This window comes from Sinocyclocheilus anshuiensis, unplaced genomic scaffold (assembly GCF_001515605.1).
Source record: "Sinocyclocheilus anshuiensis isolate Anshui unplaced genomic scaffold, SAMN03320099.WGS_v1.1 scaffold63, whole genome shotgun sequence".
NCBI lineage: Eukaryota > Metazoa > Chordata > Actinopteri > Cypriniformes > Cyprinidae > Sinocyclocheilus > Sinocyclocheilus anshuiensis.
In genome coordinates, this window is record NW_015552625.1 from 785511 (window position 1) to 805916 (window position 20406).

The 20406-nt window shown below is 37.1% G+C and overlaps 3 protein-coding genes across 7 annotated transcripts; all 3 read right to left on the bottom strand.

Annotated features, from left to right (window-relative positions):
• Positions 1-3171: 3171 nt before the first annotated feature.
• LOC107666536 (RING finger protein 122) lies at positions 3172-9154 on the bottom strand. 4 transcript variants are annotated; one of them, XM_016457924.1, is made up of 7 exons: positions 8633-9154; positions 7989-8533; positions 5434-5590; positions 5080-5122; positions 4918-4959; positions 4371-4453; positions 3172-3982 (listed from the first exon to the last, which is right to left on the bottom strand). In XM_016457924.1, exons 3-7 carry the CDS (start codon positions 5541-5543, stop codon positions 3862-3864), a joined length of 399 nt encoding a protein of 132 aa, XP_016313410.1. In that variant the 5' UTR covers positions 5544-5590; positions 7989-8533; positions 8633-9154; the 3' UTR covers positions 3172-3861. The 4 variants fall into 4 exon arrangements, with proteins under 4 accessions (XP_016313410.1, XP_016313411.1, XP_016313412.1 ...); XM_016457925.1 differs by having other exon boundaries at positions 7989-8096; positions 8482-9154; XM_016457926.1 differs by lacking the exon at positions 7989-8533.
• Positions 9155-11704: 2550 nt separating this feature from the next.
• Positions 11705-14000, bottom strand: calhm2.1 (calcium homeostasis modulator family member 2, tandem duplicate 1). Of its 2 annotated transcripts, XM_016457654.1 has the most exons (4): positions 13961-14000; positions 13436-13735; positions 12541-13167; positions 11705-12416 (listed from the first exon to the last, which is right to left on the bottom strand). In XM_016457654.1, exons 3-4 carry the CDS (start codon positions 13084-13086, stop codon positions 12033-12035), a joined length of 930 nt encoding a protein of 309 aa, XP_016313140.1. In that variant the 5' UTR covers positions 13087-13167; positions 13436-13735; positions 13961-14000; the 3' UTR covers positions 11705-12032. The 2 variants fall into 2 exon arrangements, with proteins under 2 accessions (XP_016313140.1, XP_016313141.1); XM_016457655.1 differs by having other exon boundaries at positions 12541-13639.
• A 3398-nt stretch (positions 14001-17398) lies between these two features.
• LOC107666357 (calcium homeostasis modulator protein 2) lies at positions 17399-18420 on the bottom strand. The gene is made up of 2 exons (XM_016457619.1): positions 17875-18420; positions 17399-17782 (listed from the first exon to the last, which is right to left on the bottom strand). The coding sequence occupies exons 1-2, from the start codon at positions 18418-18420 to the stop codon at positions 17399-17401; spliced, it is 930 nt and encodes a 309-aa protein (XP_016313105.1).
• Positions 18421-20406: the final 1986 nt, after the last annotated feature.

Here is a 20406-nt window from a genome sequence, read left to right on the forward strand (position 1 = left end):
CTACTCACAAATAATTTTCATTATCACTTTGCAGCATCTGCCTTCTTTTTCTTAGGTTTCAGTTTGAAGTACAGAAAAATGACAGCAATGCCAGCGTAAGTGGCCAGAACACACTGGAACCAAAATATATTTTAAGTATGCTATGTATGCTGGCAGTGACATACAAAATAACTGGACTTTGTTTACAAACCACCACTACATATACAGTAGTTTACAGATTTGTATAAGGAAACTTGTTGGTTTTAAAATACAGCAATTTCCAGAGAAGTGTTAGACTATATGCGGGATATTGAACATACAGCTGTATCAATAATCTGCAACGCACTAATTAATAAATACTCACATTCCTTCTTCCTGTAATGGTGTATGAATTAAAATATTTGGCAATCCCTGTGAACTGGTGTTGGCTCCCAGCATCATGGCCCCCTATGGTCCTGCTGTCAGATAAAACACAATGCATATTCTTACATAATTTGTTACTTCCTTCTTTTAAATTTTCATCTGATTTAATACTTCCCACTATGCAACCCAGTAAATTTCGCTGTTAAAAATTGGGATGCAGCAATGCAGCTGAGAGGTTTGAGATTACAGCATCTCACTTGGCTCAAGACACTAAAAAATACTTAATATAAAATAGACTTAATACATAATCTGTGAAAATACTCGATTAGCGATTAGGTTTTACCTAAAATGTGGATATTGATAAGCGATAGTCCTTCTTATTCGTGTTAGTTATGCTGCAGTCTGTTTAAATTACTTTATGATAAATATCGCCATCTACCGGCCATATAAAAGAAATACTCGATTAGCGATTAGGTTTTACCTAAAATGTGGATATTGATAAGCGATAGTCCTTCTTATACGTGTTAGTTATGCTGCAGTCTGTTTAAATTACTTTATGATAAATATCGCCATCTACCGGCCATATAAAAACACCGCAAACTACCAAGGTCACTAAAACATTAGGATCTTCTTCAAACAGCGAACGGGGCTTCTTTAGTTTTGTTTGTTTTGGATGACATAAGAAATACAAATTTACCAGTTTTGTGGCAACATTCTTTTTGTCGTACAGTAACTGTTTTCATGTTATGTTGTAATTAGGCTATATCAGTACCTGAGTGACATAGATTGTTTTGTGGTTTTGTAGATCGGCTAATCGTTTTGTGGTTATTGTGAAAGTTATTTTTTAGAAAAAAAAATTGATTCTCATTTCTTTTTGTTCAGAAGATTGGTTCCTTCTAAAAATAAACACAAAAAAATACTTAATTTTCTGTCTGATTTTTCATTCTTTCCATATATTTCTACAGGTCTTTTTTTATTTTTTATAAATGCTTTAGAAATTTGATGAAGGTTTGCTGACTGAATATATTGTCAGACATGATTCTGACCTGCAGGTGGTGCTCAGTTTACTCTTTTCAGCGTTTGTGAATGCATCTTCGCTGCTTTTAATTGTAAAACGTCGTAAGCAAATGAAAACAAAGAGTGATGTACGCCCAAGAAAACACGCAAGTACACCATCTGTTACTAAAGGTAATTTGTTTTAATTTGCTTTAATTCATTTTACTACACAAACAAGATCTAATTGAATCACTTAGTGACGTACATTCCTTCATTTCCTCCTTGTTGAGATAAAAAGCCCCTCTTAAGTATTTATGCAGAGAGGAGAAGGTTCTATTTTGAATATCCACAGCCAGTCAGAGGGACTCACAGTGTTCAGTGTTCAGTTTGAGCACCAGAAAGGGTTTCACAGATGTGTGAGTCACTGTAACATGCAGTTAGCTCACTGATCTAGCTAGTGTAAATCATAGCATCGTAAGTACAAACTAATGTGTGCTTACAGTCCATAAAGCAAAGCCAGTAATTATGCATATAAAATGCTAATGTCTTGACATAGCTGTGAAGTTAGTCTTGTGCATATTATCACTTTTAGTGGCCACTTTCAGAAGCACTATTTTATCTTGGCAAAGTGTCAGATATCCTCAAGTAACAGATATTCACCATATGTTAAGTCAGTCTGTACAGCTCAGAAATATTATTCCCCCCCCTTTGTCCATCACTCAGAGAAAATCTCCCTGTGTTCCTCAGCTGCTTCTAGCAAGTTCACAATGGGTCAGAAAGATTATGGAAGCTCATCAGTGTAGCTTTTAGAATAACAAGACTGACATCACTGTGTTTTGTAGACTATTGGACTAAGAATAAGCACAACAAATATGAAATTCAGAGCAATTCAAACAAGAGAATTAAGTTATGAGTTCCTATTAGTTGCTTTGCTTTGAGTCATGGAGGATGGGATTTAAAGGGAAATGTACACAGTAAAATGCCGAATCAACCTGACAACATTAGGTTACACCAACGGGTCATTTCTAGGGTTAGAAAGGTATCTTCAGTGTAGTACTGTTCCCTCTGAATACGACCAATTGTCATATATGAACAGATATTTTTAAATGTTTTTGAAAGAAGTCTCTTATAGGCTCACCAAAGCATTACTTGTTTGATCAAAAAATGCAGTAAAAAACAGTAATACTGTGAAATATTATTAAATTCATAATAAAAGTTTTCTAATTTACTATATTTTAAAAATTTATTCTTGTGATGACAAAGCTGAATTTTCAGCAGCCATTACTCTTCAGTGTCACATGATCCTTCAGAAATAATTGTAATATGCTTATTTGCATAACTGCGTAATCTTTTTTGCATTTTTGTTATCAATGTCATGCTGGTTATTATTTTTTGGAAACAGTGCTACATTTTTTTCAGGATTATTTGATGAATATGAAGTTTAAAAGAAAGAACAGTATTTATTTACAACAGAAATCTTTTATAACATAATTGCATTAACAGCCACTTTTGTTCTATTTAATAAGCATCCTTGCTAAATAAAGTATTGATTTCATTAAAAAAATCTTACCCCACATTTTTTAACAATAGTGTGTGTGTGTGTGTGTGTGTGTGTGTGTGTGTGTATATATACAATATACATATACATATACGTTATATACATAGACTTCATTTAAACATGTTGATCATATCTTCAAATGAGTCATTTGCAATTTATTGCTAACAATAAATTGCTAATATTGCTATTCCTTGGTGTTCTAAAGTAAATAAGTTATCTATTTATGGAAATTTAAATGATTTTACATAGTGAATGAACACAAAAACTGGTTCCATCACAGAAACTTTACATTTTATTGAGAGAAATGTACAGTACAAAACATCCACCTTAACTCAAATTAGGCCAAATTTCATCCTATTCTGAATTACAGCGTGGGTTCTCATCAAGACCATGAGCTCCCTTTAGCACTCAGAACACTTCCGTGACTCTAAACAAACACATTTATGAGTGTCAAACGTTAAAATATTGGCAAGAGTATAATCCGATGAGCTCACTGATCCTTAAGGTCAGGACTCAGGTCACTGAGCTGCTCCTCACTTTGGATTCTGTAACTAGGCCTTCCTAAACATGACTCTTTATGGTAGTAATAGTGACCACAGTCTCTCTTAGAGGAGGACTTCTGTAAATTCACACATATTCCACAGTGTCAACTCAGACCTCATGATTTGTGCAACTGTCCTGGTCTGAATATTTGTCTGTTTGGAGTCCACAAGGCATCAATTTATCTTGCTGCAAGCTACATTATGGCCAAGAATACGGCACATCAGTTCAGTTGCACTGGGAAAATCCCGCTTCCCCTCCCTCCCCCCATCTATGCAGGAGAAACCTGGTGATTGGTGGACAGGGGCGATTGTTGTGTATTTGGGACTAGTCCGCCCGCCCGCCCCAGTAGTGTGGTGTTTTTTAACGCTGTTCTTAGGTGTATGAGAGCCTGACTATCTCTGAGCAGCGACGTCCCTCTTCTGTCACACCTCCAGAAGGTTCTGGGGTCCCTCGGCCCCCTGCGGAGGATCTGGCTGGAGCCTGCAGATGGGCTTGTTGCACATGGGGCAGACGCTGCGAATTTCCAGCCACTTCACCAGACACCTGAGCAGGAGACAAAGTGAAAAGAGGAGAGACGGTTTTGTTATGCATCAGCTATCTATAGATTCAAGTGCTTTATGGCCAAGTCACAAGATGACAGGCTGAAACTGCAGGATGTTTTTGAATAACGAAAATCTGACAGGTGTTATTCAAGGCTAATACTCATATTTAAGTTGCAGTGACTTGACAGCTTAATGTGTGGTTCTTGTTTTAGTGCCTCTATCAATATTCTGTGTGTCAGGAATGTACATGCTTGAATGTTTTTGAAGGAATGTGTTGTTTTAAATGTTCACATTGTAAAGCATCAATCAGTGTTTACAGCATCCTAATGTTTTAATTTCAGAATACAGAAACATAATGAGAAATGTGACAAGATGGTAAAAGATCTTACTTTTTGTGAAACGCATGAGAACATGGGCAAACCCCTAGTTCATCCCGGCTCCGAAACTCTTCCAGGCAAACTGCACAGGTCTGCTGCAGAGTGAACGAGAATGGATGAAAAAAACAGAGACAGCCAGAGACTGTCTAATTTTCTAATTTATTTATATGTTATTTAATTATTTATATTTTATAATTTAAACAATTGTGATAGCTCCAAACGTTGTTAATACAATAATGTAGATAGTTAGCTAAAAAAGCATTCTTACTCACTCTGTCATCCCAAACCTTGCTGGAACAAAAAAATAAATAAATTATGCAGCAGAATGTTCAAGCTGCTTTTTTCATATAAGGAATATGAGAGTTGATGGATAGTCCTGTTTTACATTTATTAAATAAGGGGGAAAAATCAGCTTGGATATTCAGCCTAAATTGTTTTGTGTTCTACGGAAGAAAGTAAGTCATACAGGTTTGAAATGACATGAGGGTGAGTAACGTTATAGAAATGTCAGAGTTTTACGTTTGGGTGAACTAAAGGTATAGTTTTGGCAGTTTCTTACTCCAAGAAGACTCAATTTTTTCCCTGGACCTTTTAGAATGACCTGTAAGAAGAAAATATTATATGAATAATAATATATATAAATAGTATATGCATGTGCGTGTATGTATATATATATATACTGTATATATGTGTGTGTGTGTGTGTGTATATTATAAATTACCTCATTATATCCATATTGTTCTTGTGTGCCCTGTCGCCTCAATCTGTGAAATATAAAAATGTAGCATTACATACATTAAAAAAATTATCTGTTTTCCTTCACATTCTTTCACTACAGCAGTTTGATAAGAATTTCATAATTTCTGTTTTTCCTGTTTCATAATTTGAAATGGACTTTTATTATATTTTTACTTTCTTTATAATGCCTATGGAAAGGACTATAAATTACCATTGTCTATGAAATAAAATGCTACATAAATACAGTTGCTATGTGATGCTTAATACAGCTATTTATCTTCATTTTGTGTAAATATCCACAGCACTTTCATTGTAACTGCTATATAGTTTAAGATACCTGAACAGGTAGCAACAGAAGATCATGCTCAACATGAAGATGAAGAGGCCAATCCCAAGAATGATGACATAGAAATTGAGTGGAAGACGACCGGTGATGTCTGTGGTCATTTTGCAGAACTTGTCTGTAATCTGTTAATCTGAGTCACATAGGCATGCTGCAAGAGAACAAACAAAACCATGATTTTTGTCAACAATATTTGTTAGTGAGAGTCACGAGAGCTCAAGACTGCTTGGGATTTATTTTTGCTCATCCTTTTTTTTAATCAGTGAAATGAATACACAATTGAAATGGAATAAAAGCATAGACGTTGTTTATTAAAAAAGTGAAGTGACATGACATGTGGCCAAGTATGGTGACCCATACTTGGAATTAGTGCTCTGAATTTATCCCATCCAAAGTGCACACACACAGCAGTGAACACACACACCGTGAACACACACCCGGAGCAGTGGGCAGCCATTTTTTGCTGCGGCGCCCGGGGAGCAGGTGGGGGTTCGGTGACTTGCTCAAGGGCACCTCAGTCGTGGTATTGAAGGTGGGAGAGATCGCTGTACATTCACTCCCCCCACCTACAATCCCTTTACGAGACTCGGTATGAAACCCGCAACCTTTGGGTTACGAGTCCGACTCTCTAACCATTAGGCCACGACTTCCCCAAAGAAGTTGGGGAACTCATACATCATGAATCTGTTATACGAGTGGGTCACATATTTCTTTTTGTCAGACCCTTGAAAGACAACACACATCACTGTGATTCTCATGTGTACACTTCTCAGTGTCCCCTGCATGCATATTGCATACTGTGAGCCTGCGGACTGTCCTCGTGTTTCTCAACTCCATGTAACACTGCTCTCATTGTTGGACCTCGCTGAGCAGCATGAACTTTTCACTGTAATACATCTTTTAAAACAAAAACAAGAGATGTAACAGTGGTGTCGGATGATGTGTTCAACAGATAAGTGCAATAGCTTATGTTTTAAAGTTCATTATTTACTGTACAGTTTAAAATAGATTGCAATGTAATTTTTAAATCACAGCAAAATACGGCTGTTAATGTGCACATACAAAATTCAACTGAATTGTCATGCAGTGTATTGCAGGAAGTTTGATGTAACCATACTATATCTTTGTCTTTGTTGTGATGGAAAAAAACCTGTCATCTTGTGTTTTTATTTAGCTAGCTAGCGGTTTATTTACTTAATCAAGTCTTGTAGAAGTCCTCCAAAAGTCCTTGTTAAGTGTACCATGTTGACTTTCGGGTTCAAGCTATTTCATCACACATTGGAGAATTTTCAGAGCAGTGAACATTATTTAGACAACAATGGTTTAACCTATATCCTAAGGCAATACAAGTAAATAGCAACACAAAACCAGTCAGCATGATGTTGCAAGGCTTTTAGTATCTGGGAGTGAAACGGTCATCTTTGAATCCAAAACGAATCAGTTGCCTCTATAATTTGGTAGAAAGAATATTGCTCTGGGCTCTCTGACAAAATATAAATGTTTTCTGTAGCATGATGGTCAGTATTTTCAGACTGCCATAGACCCAAACACTGTTAGCATAAAGAATAGACATCCACACTTCATTGCACTGTGTCTGCCGATTGAAACAAAAGCAGACAAGAAACGCTCCATATATATATATATATATATATATATATAGACACACACACACACACACACACACACACACAACAGTAGAAAAAGAATGCTGTTGTTATATATATGCTATACATATGCTCTTCAGTATGCTTTAATAAATTAAAACGGTATTTATTTAGTGCAATAAACATGTCAGTGCTCCTTTTTGAAAGTGGAGTTAAAGAAAAGGTAAAAAGATGCTAAGATTTAGCTATATCAATCAACTACAACTGAAAACAGAAATAAATGGTGCTTGAGGGCCAGTAGTTCCTAATGGGGTGACAATGATTTAAACAGTATTTAGTGTTGTAAATACTGTTTCGGAATTTTAAGCCTTTTAAATGCAAGTAATGAATTTAATATCATTCAACCATTAAACCATTAATTTTCTTACTGTATAGAGATTTGCATTTTCAAAAGAAAGAGCAAGAGAGCGTTTGGCAACGAGAGTGAAGCCTGGCCAATTGTCTGTGCAGAAAGACAAACACTAGTGGTGCACCCTTTCTGCCATAAAGCCACCATCTGGTCTTTCTGTGAGGGGTTGAGGGGGAGGCAAGAAATGTGAAGGCCTCAACAACCCAGGCAGGAAGCACCATTTGGGGGTAAAACAATAATAAGTGACCTCAGGGTCGAACACTGCCAAACAACCACACAATAGATACAGACACATAGTGTGTCTCACAAGTTCAGGTCTTGGAAGAGAGTGTGCCAATCAGGGGAAAGGTAAAAAGGCTTGGGTTTTCAGGTGGAGGGGGTGGAAGTAATATAAGGAGGATTTTAGCTAAACATTGATAGAAAGCCAGTGGGAGGGTCAGGGGCTCTGTGAATAACACATGGTTATGGAGCTGTCCAGATTATGTAGCCACTAGAAATTAAGGGAAGAGGAGGAAGGGGTTATGATTCATACTCACCGTTACACCACTGGATAGGTGCTTGCTCCGCTATACCAAACGATCCAGTAACTTGTGTCCAAGGAGACAGTGTTGAAACCCGGCCAAAGAAGTGGGCCAATCCCCTCACTCAAAACCAGATGAATAATACAAGTTTTACACACCCAAAACTCCTACCACAAAAACACGGCTTTGAATCTTCAGCGCCTCTGGTTAACACATTATGATCACCCACCAGCTCCTCACTGGCGTATGGAGGAAGGCAGGGTGATTTTGTTTTCTTTGTGTTGAAACATTTACAAAGCCAAGTCAGTCATTGTTGAAACCTGTGTCAACACGGGAACAAATATCAACACCTACTTCTTGGTATATAAAATGTTTTGTTCAACCACAGGCAAGTTAAAAGAACACCATGTGCTCTTTTTTTCCAGCATCATGATCCAAACCAAACGGCAGCACAGAATCTGAAAGATTCGCAATGTGTCTTTGACATCGACAATGGATCACTATCTACCTCTGCTTGACGTGAAGTTGTTGTCACTGGCTTTTTTCATTTTTTTACCTCTCTGTAGAGTCACGATAACAAAACAGTGAGAGAGACAATGTACATTACAAAGAGTCACAGATTTCTTTGTCTATCTTCAAAACATTGTCACAAGGCTCACCCCTTCTTGCCGTCAGCCACTTTCCTCTAGTCTTCTCGCTCAAGATTATCACCCTCACGCTACAATCAAGCGTTTTCCCCGGTAACAAAGGAAGAGGAAGAGTGGTGGCACACAGCCGTCAGAGCGAGAGCTTGTGAATGCAGCCCATTCAAAGCTGTGTCTTCCTCACACCATCTGGTCTGGCTTCTCCGCTGCAAAGACACAAAGGATAAAATGCATTTTCCAGACAAAGTGATGAGATTCCTGTGCGTTTCCTGTCGCCTTTTCCAGCAGCCCTGCCTCCACGTAATGGTGCCGATGACTTCTCTCCTGCTCAGTTTGTAAACAGATCTCGGCTCATGTGATTCGCTGTCTGGATCACAGCTCTCCTTTCACCCGCCCCCTCCTCACTCTCCCCCTCTCCCTTTCTATCCTGTGCTCTCTCTCTTCATCCTACTTCTCTCCAGCTGAAGGCTATTAGGAGGTGACAGTGGCCAGGCGAGCAGACAGGCAGGCCGAGTCAGACTCTCCCTGATGAGTCTGTGTAAGACAAGGCTGGGAGGGGAATGAGGGTTGATTCACTTTGCTTGACTGGCAGTCACCAAAACAGTAAGAGACTACAGAGGGAAAACAGTGAGAGTGTGAAGCAAGAGGGAAAATATAGAATAGAATAGAATCTAAGGATACTCTGAGAGCAACCCTACTGTGTTGCAAAAAAATGAAAAAAGAACATGTCACAGAAGCAGTGACGCCAGTAATTTCGTCACTGCAAAAATAAATAAATAACAAAACAAACAAATAAACAAAACACAGCTAATTACACAGTTTTAGTCAAGAGATCAACTCATGTACAGACAGGAAATATGCAACTGGTGATTCATGTTGCACAATATCAGTGTGTTACGTAAAAGGTGTTTTTGCAAAATCTCCCTGAAGATGTCAAGTTCAGCTCAATCGATAGCATTTGTGGCATAATGTTGACTGACAAAAATGTTTGGCCTTGTTGTCTTTAATAAAAAAAAGTGTTAAAAGTGTCAAGGCATTTTTACCCTTTTTCACAATTAAAGTGAAACGGGGCAAATGTTTGGATAATTTAAAAGAAATGTGAAGCTTGTAATTTTACGAAACTACTTCAATTACTATTCATTTAAAGAATTAACTGAATTCTTCTTAGAAATTCTTTGGTTTTGAGTATTATTTGTGCTTAAAGGTTTTTTGTTTATGGCAATGCATTGTCATGTCAACAAAGTTGCAAAAATTGATGTAACGTTACACAGAATAGCAATAAGCAATTTTCAAAAAATCATGTTAACATATTGTTTACACCTTGTGGTTAACTAACGAACTAAATTCAGCCAGGAATATTTCTTAAACATATGAAAATAAAATCTTTTATTTTCTTCTCTTCTCTGAGCAAATTTTGCAGTCACGTGAGCTTTTTGATGCACATTTAAGAATTTAATTGGTAAATTTGCTTCTAATGCACTGGATGTAAACCCAGCAACTGTGAACCAACAAATCTTTCTTAGCTTCAGTTAACTGGGCCCATGATCAAATATCATGAAAGGATTCACTTCACCTCATCAACAACCCCACTGAACACAGATCAGTATTTTCCCTGTACACCAAATCAATTACCATGTGATCACCTCTCATGGCTTCTGTTAAACTGGCAATTTTATTTAAAAAATGCTCTATTGATCCTCTCTTTTCCTATCCTCTGACAACCAGGTACCCTCACATATCACTGCATGCTTGGCAATCATCTCTGCCTGGATGAATGCCCATCATTTGAAGCTGAAATCATCAAAAACCAAGCTGTTGTTCCTTCAAGCCAAGAAACACCCTTGCCAAGACCTTGTCATTTCAATAGACAACTCGACCATCTCACCCATACAGAAAGCCAAGAACCTTGGTGTCACACTGGACAATGAGCTGTCAGCTGCAACCTCCATACTAACAACAGTCATATCGTGCAGATTCCTCCTGCAAAACATTTGCTGTCAACTGCAACCTCCATACTAACAACAGTCATATCGTGCAGATTCCTCCTGCAAAACATTTGCTGTCAACTGCAACCTCCATACTAACAACAGTCATATCGTGCAGATTCCTCCTGCAAAACATTTGCTGTCAACTGCAACCTCCATACTAACAACAGTCATATCGTGCAGATTCCTCCTGCAAAACATACCTGTGGTATAGGCCCCAACCTGCTATTGTCTCAGCTACTGCAATGACTCTTGGCCAACCTCCCAATGTGTGCAATCAAACCTCTGCAGCTCATGCAGAATGCTGCAGTCCGGCTGATATTCAACCTTCAAGTACTCCCATGTCGCATCTCTGCTGCGCCCCCTCCATGGCTTCCTATCCCTGCACAAATCAAGTTCAAAACACCGTTCTAGCTTTCAAGGCAGTTGAAACAGTTCTTAATAGAACCATTTTGTTCTTACTGTGATTAACATTTTAATATAAAGATTTTTTTTTCCACTACAAAGAACCTAATGTGCAATGAGAAGTTAATGTTAATGGTTCGTCATGGAACCATAGATGCCACTAAAGAACCTTTATTTTTAAGAGTGTAGGCTGTATCTGCATTTGCCTTAGCAGGTTTTTTCCTCTAGTAAAAAAGTAATATATTATATATAGTATAATGTAGTATACCAGTTTAGTATGCCAAAATGGTACTGCAGGGTATTTTTATTAAGTATATAAATATGTAAATGTATTTGTAGTATACTTAGCATGAAATAAATGTATTTCAAATACATTTTAGTATATTTTTTCACTTGTTTGTATTTGTACAGGAAGCATTTCTTTAATTGTAGATAGCATTACAAATGCGTGCTTGCCATCTGTTCATCACAATGGTTTCATATGTGATGATGCTAATGCACTTTTGTAGGTCATTCTGCAGAAGAGCATCTGCTAACTCTCTTAAATGACATAAATTACATGTCATTAGTAGTTAATAACATCATTTGAACAGTTTTTTTCCATCTTTATGGAAAAGCATACTTTTCATTGTGTTTTGTTATAGCAAATATGTTTTAGTGTGCATTATTATTAATTCATTAGACACTAATTTGTCAGATGCACTTTATTGCTTAGCAAAGTGTAACAACAGGTCATCTTAACCTGAGAGTACATCATGTCTCTTAAAACAGATGCTAAATAGTTAATTGTGTGTTATCAATATATGACCATTTAAGCTGCCAATCTCCTCTCTACTAAGCTAAAACAGATCATATTATCCTTAAAAAAGGAAGAAACTGAACACTCTGAATTACAGCCTTCAGTGACAAATATCAACATAATACTCAAGCATGTTTACCATGAAGGAACAACAACAACAAATGAAAAATTCTGAATGTATAAAATGGATATTTAAAACAGAACGCACAAAATGTTTTTCATTCACCTAACAGTTGTTCTCTTTTGTATACATGTCCCATTTGTTTAAGCGGCTGTAGATGGGAGTGTTATCACTCTCTCTGTACATGTAAACCCCAGTGACGCGGTTCCACTCCATTCTGGGAATGACGCTCTTGATTCCCTTGCAGTCTTCTAGAAGCTGCTTCTCCTGATTTTCCAAGGCCACAAAGCCAAAGAAGTTCTTGACACATTCAGCCGCATGGTATTTAGAATGTACTTCAGCCGTACGCTGGAAAAGATCTTGTTCGTTGGAACGATACTGGGTCCAGTACGCCTCCTGCTGATAGCCAAGGGTAGAGCAGCAGTGTTTCATACAGAGGAGCAGAAAGACAGCGAGAGAGATGATTCCCAACAGCAACCAGCCCAACAACTAGATAAAGAAAAGAAGAAAAGAGGAGGTTATACATTTCATACATTTGAGTAAATGCCCAATGATATTAGAAGTGTATATTTAATCAAGGACTATAACAAGACTATATTGCAGTGGTAAATACCTGGGATTCATACTTTAGCTGGCGTTCAATCACTCTTGAGTAGTTCATAAATGGAGCAGGTATATCCTTACACGGAAACCTGGCCATGATCTCTGGAGTCTTTGTAGTAGGAGGGAAATGATCCAAAGAAGAGGGGTCTACAAACTCACTTAAAGCACAAACATACGCCTCTCCTCTCAGGAGGGAAATAACTGACCAAGTGATGGGGGCAACAACTGCTCTCCCCAAAATGGAGCCCAACAGAGCAAAAGCAGCAGACAGTGATAATTTCCGACATTTTCTGGTGCGGCACTCTGACACAATGTCCCAGGTATTTCGATTGAGCATCACCCCAATGACAAAGAAAGCCAGAGCTGGTACACCAATTGCTGCCAGGCCATACAGGTAATTCTTCTTTGGCGAACATGGACAGTTAAATGCAAAAATATTGTATGCTGTCTGACTGGCTACTGTCCCTAAACCTATCAGGCCATTGAAGATCATGACATCTTTACTCTTGAAGAAGAGCGCGACAAATTTGAAGTTTTCTGAGATGAGTGCAGCCATCTTGTCCTGATTTTCTCAATGTGAATTACTGCAGATTAAACAAAGTCTTTCAGAGAGTCTCTGTAAAGTAAACCTACAACACTGACAAAGACAGAAGAGTGAAGAGTCCTCCTTTGTTATCTGACACCATCATACAGAAAAGCAGAAACAGACTCTAAAAGCTAGAGAAACGTAGATACATAAAAAAAATATGCATGTGTACAAATCAGAAGATTATGAGATAAACATTCAATTCAAAGACCGATTTCAAGCAGAAAAGCTCTCTGAACAAAGACCCTTTGGGCAAGTCTCAGCACGACACTGAGCCCGAATTAGAAACTAAAAACCATTTAGAAACGGAGAGACTTACATTCCATTGCAATGAGGTGCAAATGGTCTCCCTGAACAGCCATAAAGTTTTACAAATATGTACAAACAAATGCAGACAGCAACAGAAGTCCTTAAAACAAATGAGTTTTCTGTAGGTAGCTCATGTTGTGTTGAAGTAGTGAGGTCTTTCCTTCGCTCAGTCGGTTGTGTGCATGCAGCACTGAATCATCAGCAGGAACTTCATCTGGTTCCAGCCCCAGTGGAAAATATGAGCATTTAACTAAAACAAGCTGGGCAACGTCATAAATCAAATCACCTCCCCACATTAAGTAAAACATGTCTTGTAAATTAGTTCCCACTATAGTTATATTGCATGTTGGAACCAAAAAAAAGAGATAAAACAAAGATGAAAACAAGGTATTATTACTGGTAGTATACTAGCAACAAACATTTGTTAACACAAAACGGCTCTTCAAAAATAGACTAGACTGAAGCTTTTTTTCTGGTCCTTAAGTGTTATGACAATTAAAAAATAGATTTTAAAATAATATAAAATATAACTTACTCCAACTGTGGGTCAAAATACTACGGAGCCCGATATGTTGGTGGAAAAAATACAGGATGGGAGGAATTTTGCGCCCTGCGTCGAATTGTGCCTTGCTTGTAAACAAATCCACAATAAAATGAAGTAAACAAAGGACCAAGTTCCTACTGACTCTGTCTTGAACTTCATTAAAAATAAAGTTCATCCACTCTTTCCTAACGTTGGGATCACAAGGAAGGCAATGCAAAGACTGTGTTTTTCCACAACTTTACAGCACTGTACAGCGTCCTGTTGTCTTCAGAGCCATCTTTATCGTTTGATTTCTGTGTAGTGTGTTCGCCTCTCTCATTTAGCCACACTATTATGTCATAAAGAGGCACATTCCACAACCTGCCGTTTTGGCAGATTGGCTTCAATATAAGCTGTTTTTAGACTAACAAGAAAATTTTGAGTTTTGAAACTTACTGGTTGTTTTAATAGTACAATGATCTCTTTAATTTAAAATGATCAAGTGAATTTTGATTTCTCAGTTCATGACCCCTTTAATTAAGCATTTTCTGTTCTATATAATGGTTTAACACAAAAGTTTTGTAAAAAAAATTTTTTCTCCCATTTCGTATTTTTTTCACCACTTAAGGCTCAAGTGACAGAAGTGTTACGGTGACAAATTTAGCGTTTTTTGTATTATTTTATTTTTACTACAGTATGGTGTATATTTTGGAGCTACATATTGGCCACATACATATTCCTTCATACTTCACAACAAATATTTTCATTCCCAGTCATAAAAACAATTAGTTGCACTAAAAATGGAAAAAGAATCGCAAAATGCTACAGTAAAAACGCCTTAATTGGTTATGTATATAATTAGAATTTCTCTCAAAATTTAATGTACAGTACTTTTTCTGTACATTAATTCCCTGTTGGGTAAGAAACAAGCCATGGGTCAGTTCTCTCCAGGTCTAAAAAAGGCCGAGCCTACTTTTTTTTTTTTTTTTTTTGCTGTTTTGCATGTTTCATCATGGTCATGATTATTATATATATTTCTCACTCGTTGTGACAACAAACTCTTAGCTTTACACCATAGGGCCTACATGCACCAGAGTAGTCGGAGCTACTCTCTTTTTATGGATATGACTTCGACTTGCACGAATGAATGTTTGTATCCAATTTCCCGCAAAATCTGTCCCAACAATTCTAAAATGTAAACCAAACATTTGGAGTAACCAAAACATGGTTTTATTTCATGGTTTTACTTCTAACAGGCAATTTTGGTAAATCAGGGGTAAATCCATGAATCCATTGTAAGATTGTGACCCTGGACCACAAAACCAGTCATAAGTAGCATGGGTTTATTTGTAGCAATAGCCAAAAATACATTGTATGGGTCAAAATTATAGATTTTTCTTTTATGTCAAAAATCATTAGGATATTAAGTAAAGATCATATTCCATAAAGATATTTTGTAAATTTCCTACCGTAAATATATCAAAACTTAATTTTTGATTAGTAATATGCATTGCTAAGAACTTCATTTGGACAACTTTAAAGGCGATTTCCTGAATATTTAGATTTTTTTTGCACCCTCAGATTCCAGATTTTCAAATAGTTTTATCTTGGCCAAATATTGTCCTAACAGACCATACATCAATGGAAAGCTTATTTATTCAATTTCGAAAAATTGACCCTTATGACTGGTTTTGTGGTCCAGGGTCACATTTCTGTTTTGAGTACGCCTACTGCTGCTATCAGATTGGAATACAATCTCAAGCTAGTCACTTTACAAGATATTTTAGCATGACTGTCTACCTTATAATAATACTGGTTTCAGACAGGCCTTCAAGGCACTAAATGTAATGTCTAGAGCAGGGGTGGCGAACTCCGGTCCGGTCCAGGCTCTCCAGGACCGACATTCGCCACCCCTGGTCTAGAGCAAATCCAGCTGAGCTTATAACTGTAAGTGAATTATTTGGTGCTACCCAAATTGCAAAGATTTTGAAATTAACTGTGGCAGGCTGTAATTAAAGGTTGAAAAATATAAAAAATGAAATTAAAGACCATAGATATGTATATAGCCTACGTATCTATGTTAGAGGCAACCACTGAATTTTAATCACAATCCAAACAAAAATTCATGAGCAGTTATATAAATTTGATTGTGTAATTTCAACATTTAAAGCAAACACAATGGTCTTTAGCTTGGTGAAAGTAAAAAAAATGCTAATTCTCTCTCTGCCAGCAGGTGGCGCTTATGGAACAGCAGCGATATAGCATTTAGCTGTTGTAAACAAAGCAAATTGTTTTACCACTGTTAACAAAGCAGCGCTGTGCTTATGAACACTACAATAATGTGCATTATACGGATGTAAGATGATAAGAAAATGCAATCAAAACTTTTCTGAAGACAGTCAGCTCTTCTCAAAGATACATTCATATTAGCCCCCACCCCCAATTCAATATTTAGGATTTTCTTCGAACATTTCCAGCTTTGCGGACAGTGATCTTCCTGTGCCTGTAGTGTTTTCTCTGCTAGCGCATCTATTCACATTCTCTGGCCTCTGTTAAGGCCCTGTTTATAAACTTCGTAATATTTCCACGGTTAAAGCCATTATGAGCCAAAAAAAAAAAAAAGCCAGATTGCCAATTCAACCCTGATCTAAATGTAAATAATTTCAGAAAAATATTTTTATATTTCTTTTATAATTCAATGTCCATAATATTGTGGGTCTCAATGTCCAGTATAGCAAAGCAAATTGTACACTATACTGTAAAACTGACACATTTTTGTAGAATTCCTCCTGCAAATCTTCACCAAAACTGAAATTATGTCTGACAAAATATCCATTTGACAATTTAAAACACCTTGCCTTTAACAGCAACAGTGGCCATCTCAGCAATGCATAGACTATGTTTTGACATTCAACTTGATGTCTGTTTAGAAAAAAAGCCAAATTTGTGGATTGTGGCACAGAAGACTGAGCTGATTTTTGAAAGGTTGCAGATTTGAATGATCCAACAGCCATCATCAATACAGCCTTTAACAAGACTCAATGTAGCATTGTCCAGAAATATTGTTTCTTTGTTTGCTATTTAGTTTTTAATTATTTTTTTTACATTATTATTTTAATCATTTAGCTTTGTGCTTCTAACATTGATATTCAAAATAGATAACATTTATTATATGAATATTAAACATTATTTTTTTTCTCAGAAGAATGATCTGATTTCTTTAAAAAACAACATATTTGCACTAGAAATAAAAATAATCACAAGCTTTTTGTATTTTATTTACTGTACATAACAATTATTTGTTATGTAACTTTTTTTTTCCTTTATGGTCTGAGTGGCACACATTTCTTGGGTGTTTCTTGATTCCAAAGATATTAGTTTTTGGGTGTGTAGTATTATTCATTAATTAGACACTAATTTGTCAGACTCAAAGAATAAAATGTCAATTTCTTAACAGTCATGTTCAGTTGTATACATGGTCCATTTGTTTAAGCGGCTGTAGATGGGAGTGTTATCACTCTCTCTGTACATGTAAACCCCAGTGACGCGGTTCCACTCCAGTCTAGGAATGACGCTCTTGATTCCCTTGCAGTCTTCTAGAAGCTGCTTCTCCTGATTTTCCAAGGCCACAAAGCCAAAGAAACGCTTGACATTTTCAGCCGCATGGTATTTCGCATGTACTTCAGCTGTACGCTGGAAAAGAGCTTGTTCGCTGGAGCAGTACTGAGACCAGTACGCCTCCTGATGGTAGCCAAGCGGAGAGCAGCAGTTTTTCAGACAGAGGAGCAGAAAGACAGCGAGAGAGATGATTCCCACCAGCAACCAGCCCAAAAGCTAGATGAAGAAGGGAAAAAATGAAGTTTGTACATATCAGAAGTGTTGATGCAATTAGGGACAGTAACAACACTATGAAAAATGATAAGTACCTGGGATTCATACTTTAGCTTGCGTTCAACCTCTCCTGAGTAGTTCATAAATAGAGCAGGTACATCTTTACATGGAAACCGGGCCATGATCTCTGGACCAGGTGTAGTTAAAAAGAAGTTGTCCAAAGATGAGGGGTTCATGAACTCACTGAAAGCACAGACATACGCCTCTCCTCTCAGGAGGGAAATTACAGTCCAGGTGACAGGGGCAACGACTGCTCTGCCCACAATGGAGCCCAGCAGAGCAAAAGCAGCAGTAACTGAAAATTTCCTGAATCTTCTGGTCCGACACTCTGACACAACGTCCCAGGTATTTCGATTGAGCATCACCCCAATAACAAAGAAAGCCAGGGCTGGTACACCAATGGCAGCCAGGCCATACAGGTAATTCTTCTTTGGTAAACATGGACAGTTGAAAGCTAAGATGTTGTATGCTGTCTGACCAACCACTGTTCCTAAACCAATGAGGCCATTGAAGACCATGACATCTTTACTCTTGAAGTAAAGTGCTATAAATTTGATGTATTCTGAGAGGAAAGCAGACATCTTATTTTAATATAGGCGTATTTCTCTTTCTCCGTTGCTTTTTCGCTGACGATGATTATTGTCTCTGTAAATTAACCCTAAAACCTGACAAAGACAGATGTGCAAGTAAGTCCTTTATGGTTGATGCAGTTATACATAAAAAGAGGGGCAAAACAAAAACAGCTTCATTATACAATTTCTAAATTAATGATGTAGTCGTACATTCAGTTCATATAAATTGGGCAGTTTCCTCAAGTCTCTATGTGCCACTCAAATTAATTACCATAAACCAAATATCAACTGAAAAATCAAAACAATTCTGAAATGAAGACTTACATTTCATCGCCAGGGAGTACAAATGGTCTTGCTGAACATCCACAGAGTTTTAAAAATATGTACAAGCAGAAGCAGATCGTAAAAACAAAACAAAAACCTGTCTGTATGTAGCTGTGTTTGTTGTGATCAAGAAGTGAGATCATTCCCTCGCTCTGTCTGTTATGTACATACAGCAGTGAATCACCAACAGCAATTACAATCTGGTTTCAGCCCCAGTGGAACTAACAAGCATTTAACTGAAACAGGTTGGGCTAAAGTAAATGACAAAGATCAGACACATGCGCAAAAAAACAAACAAACATCTTTCTCTCTCTCTCTGCATATAAATGTCATTCAAAGTATTGTTCAAAATGCCTCCTGAGAGAGACCCAGTAAAAATGGACATGACAGTGGTTACAGTTACATTTTTTGCATGTCTCAATTATCTGACACTCCTTTCGCAGGTCTTGGAATTAAACTAGGTGTGTTTAATTAGGGAGACATACAAAATAGGAACACTGAAGAGATCATCTCGGACATGAAACGGATTCCCCATGGCAGGCCACAGGAGAGTAAAATGAGCTCTGAAGTGACACTGATTGAGGTTCTTAACCTTTTTGACTACATCCACTGTCCAAAATAATATTCAAAGCCAATTTACAGAAATTGGGATAGTGTCCATACATAAAATAAGTAACTAGGCCTAGTTACAAATTTAAATAATTACATTTAGAATTTCCTAAATTTAGGGGTAAATTAAACAACAAATGTATTGATTTTTGTTTGTTTTACCTTATTCAACAAACATTGTCTTATTTTAAAACATTTTAATTCATCTTGAGGCCCTCTTGTAAGTTTGCTAAAGCTTCCTATAGGGCCTTGGAACCCAAAAATCCACTGCTTTAAGATATCCTAAAATATCCTAAAATCATATAAGTAATCAATTATGAGTTAGTAATAAATACTGCTGCTCATGGGCGTCGCTAGGCCATTTTTAGGGGGGCTATAGCTATTAATCAAACATTTTTTTTATATATATTTATTATTATTATTATTATTATTAGGCTATTACTATTATTATACCCTCACTGGGGGCTGAGCCCCCCTAAAATGAAAACCCTAGAATCGCCCCTGCTGCTGCTTTAAACTGAAGAGCATAACTAAATATTTTTGCAAGTGAAACTTGAGCTTAAGACCACCAGGTGGTGTAAACTCAAAAGTCTGGCCTACTAAACAAGCTATACAGTTGCAAACTGCTGTGGCAGCTTCTGTTGGACAATAACATTGTCTGTGACTGGGAAACATAATTTACGATGTGGTAAACTACTTTGATCGCTTTAGCAGCCATAGCAACTTGCTGTTCGTGGGCGAGGCTAAATACTGTAAAAATTACCTCCGGAGTGACGTTAGCAGCTGCTGATATTTCCTTGATATCCTATGACTGATTACATTAACAAACTCCTCCTGAATTTAACTTTTAGCTATAACTTAATTTTAGTAAACCTTAATTTGTTGCATAAGAAGTAGAGAAAAATAGTGACATTCCTTATTAACATCGTCATCATCATTATATTATTGTTGTCATATTGGTCACACCTGCATGTTGCTTTGTGTTATCACAGAAAAGCCCATATTATCCTATTATTTATGTTCTTATTTATTTATAGTAACAAACAACACGTTTACAACAGT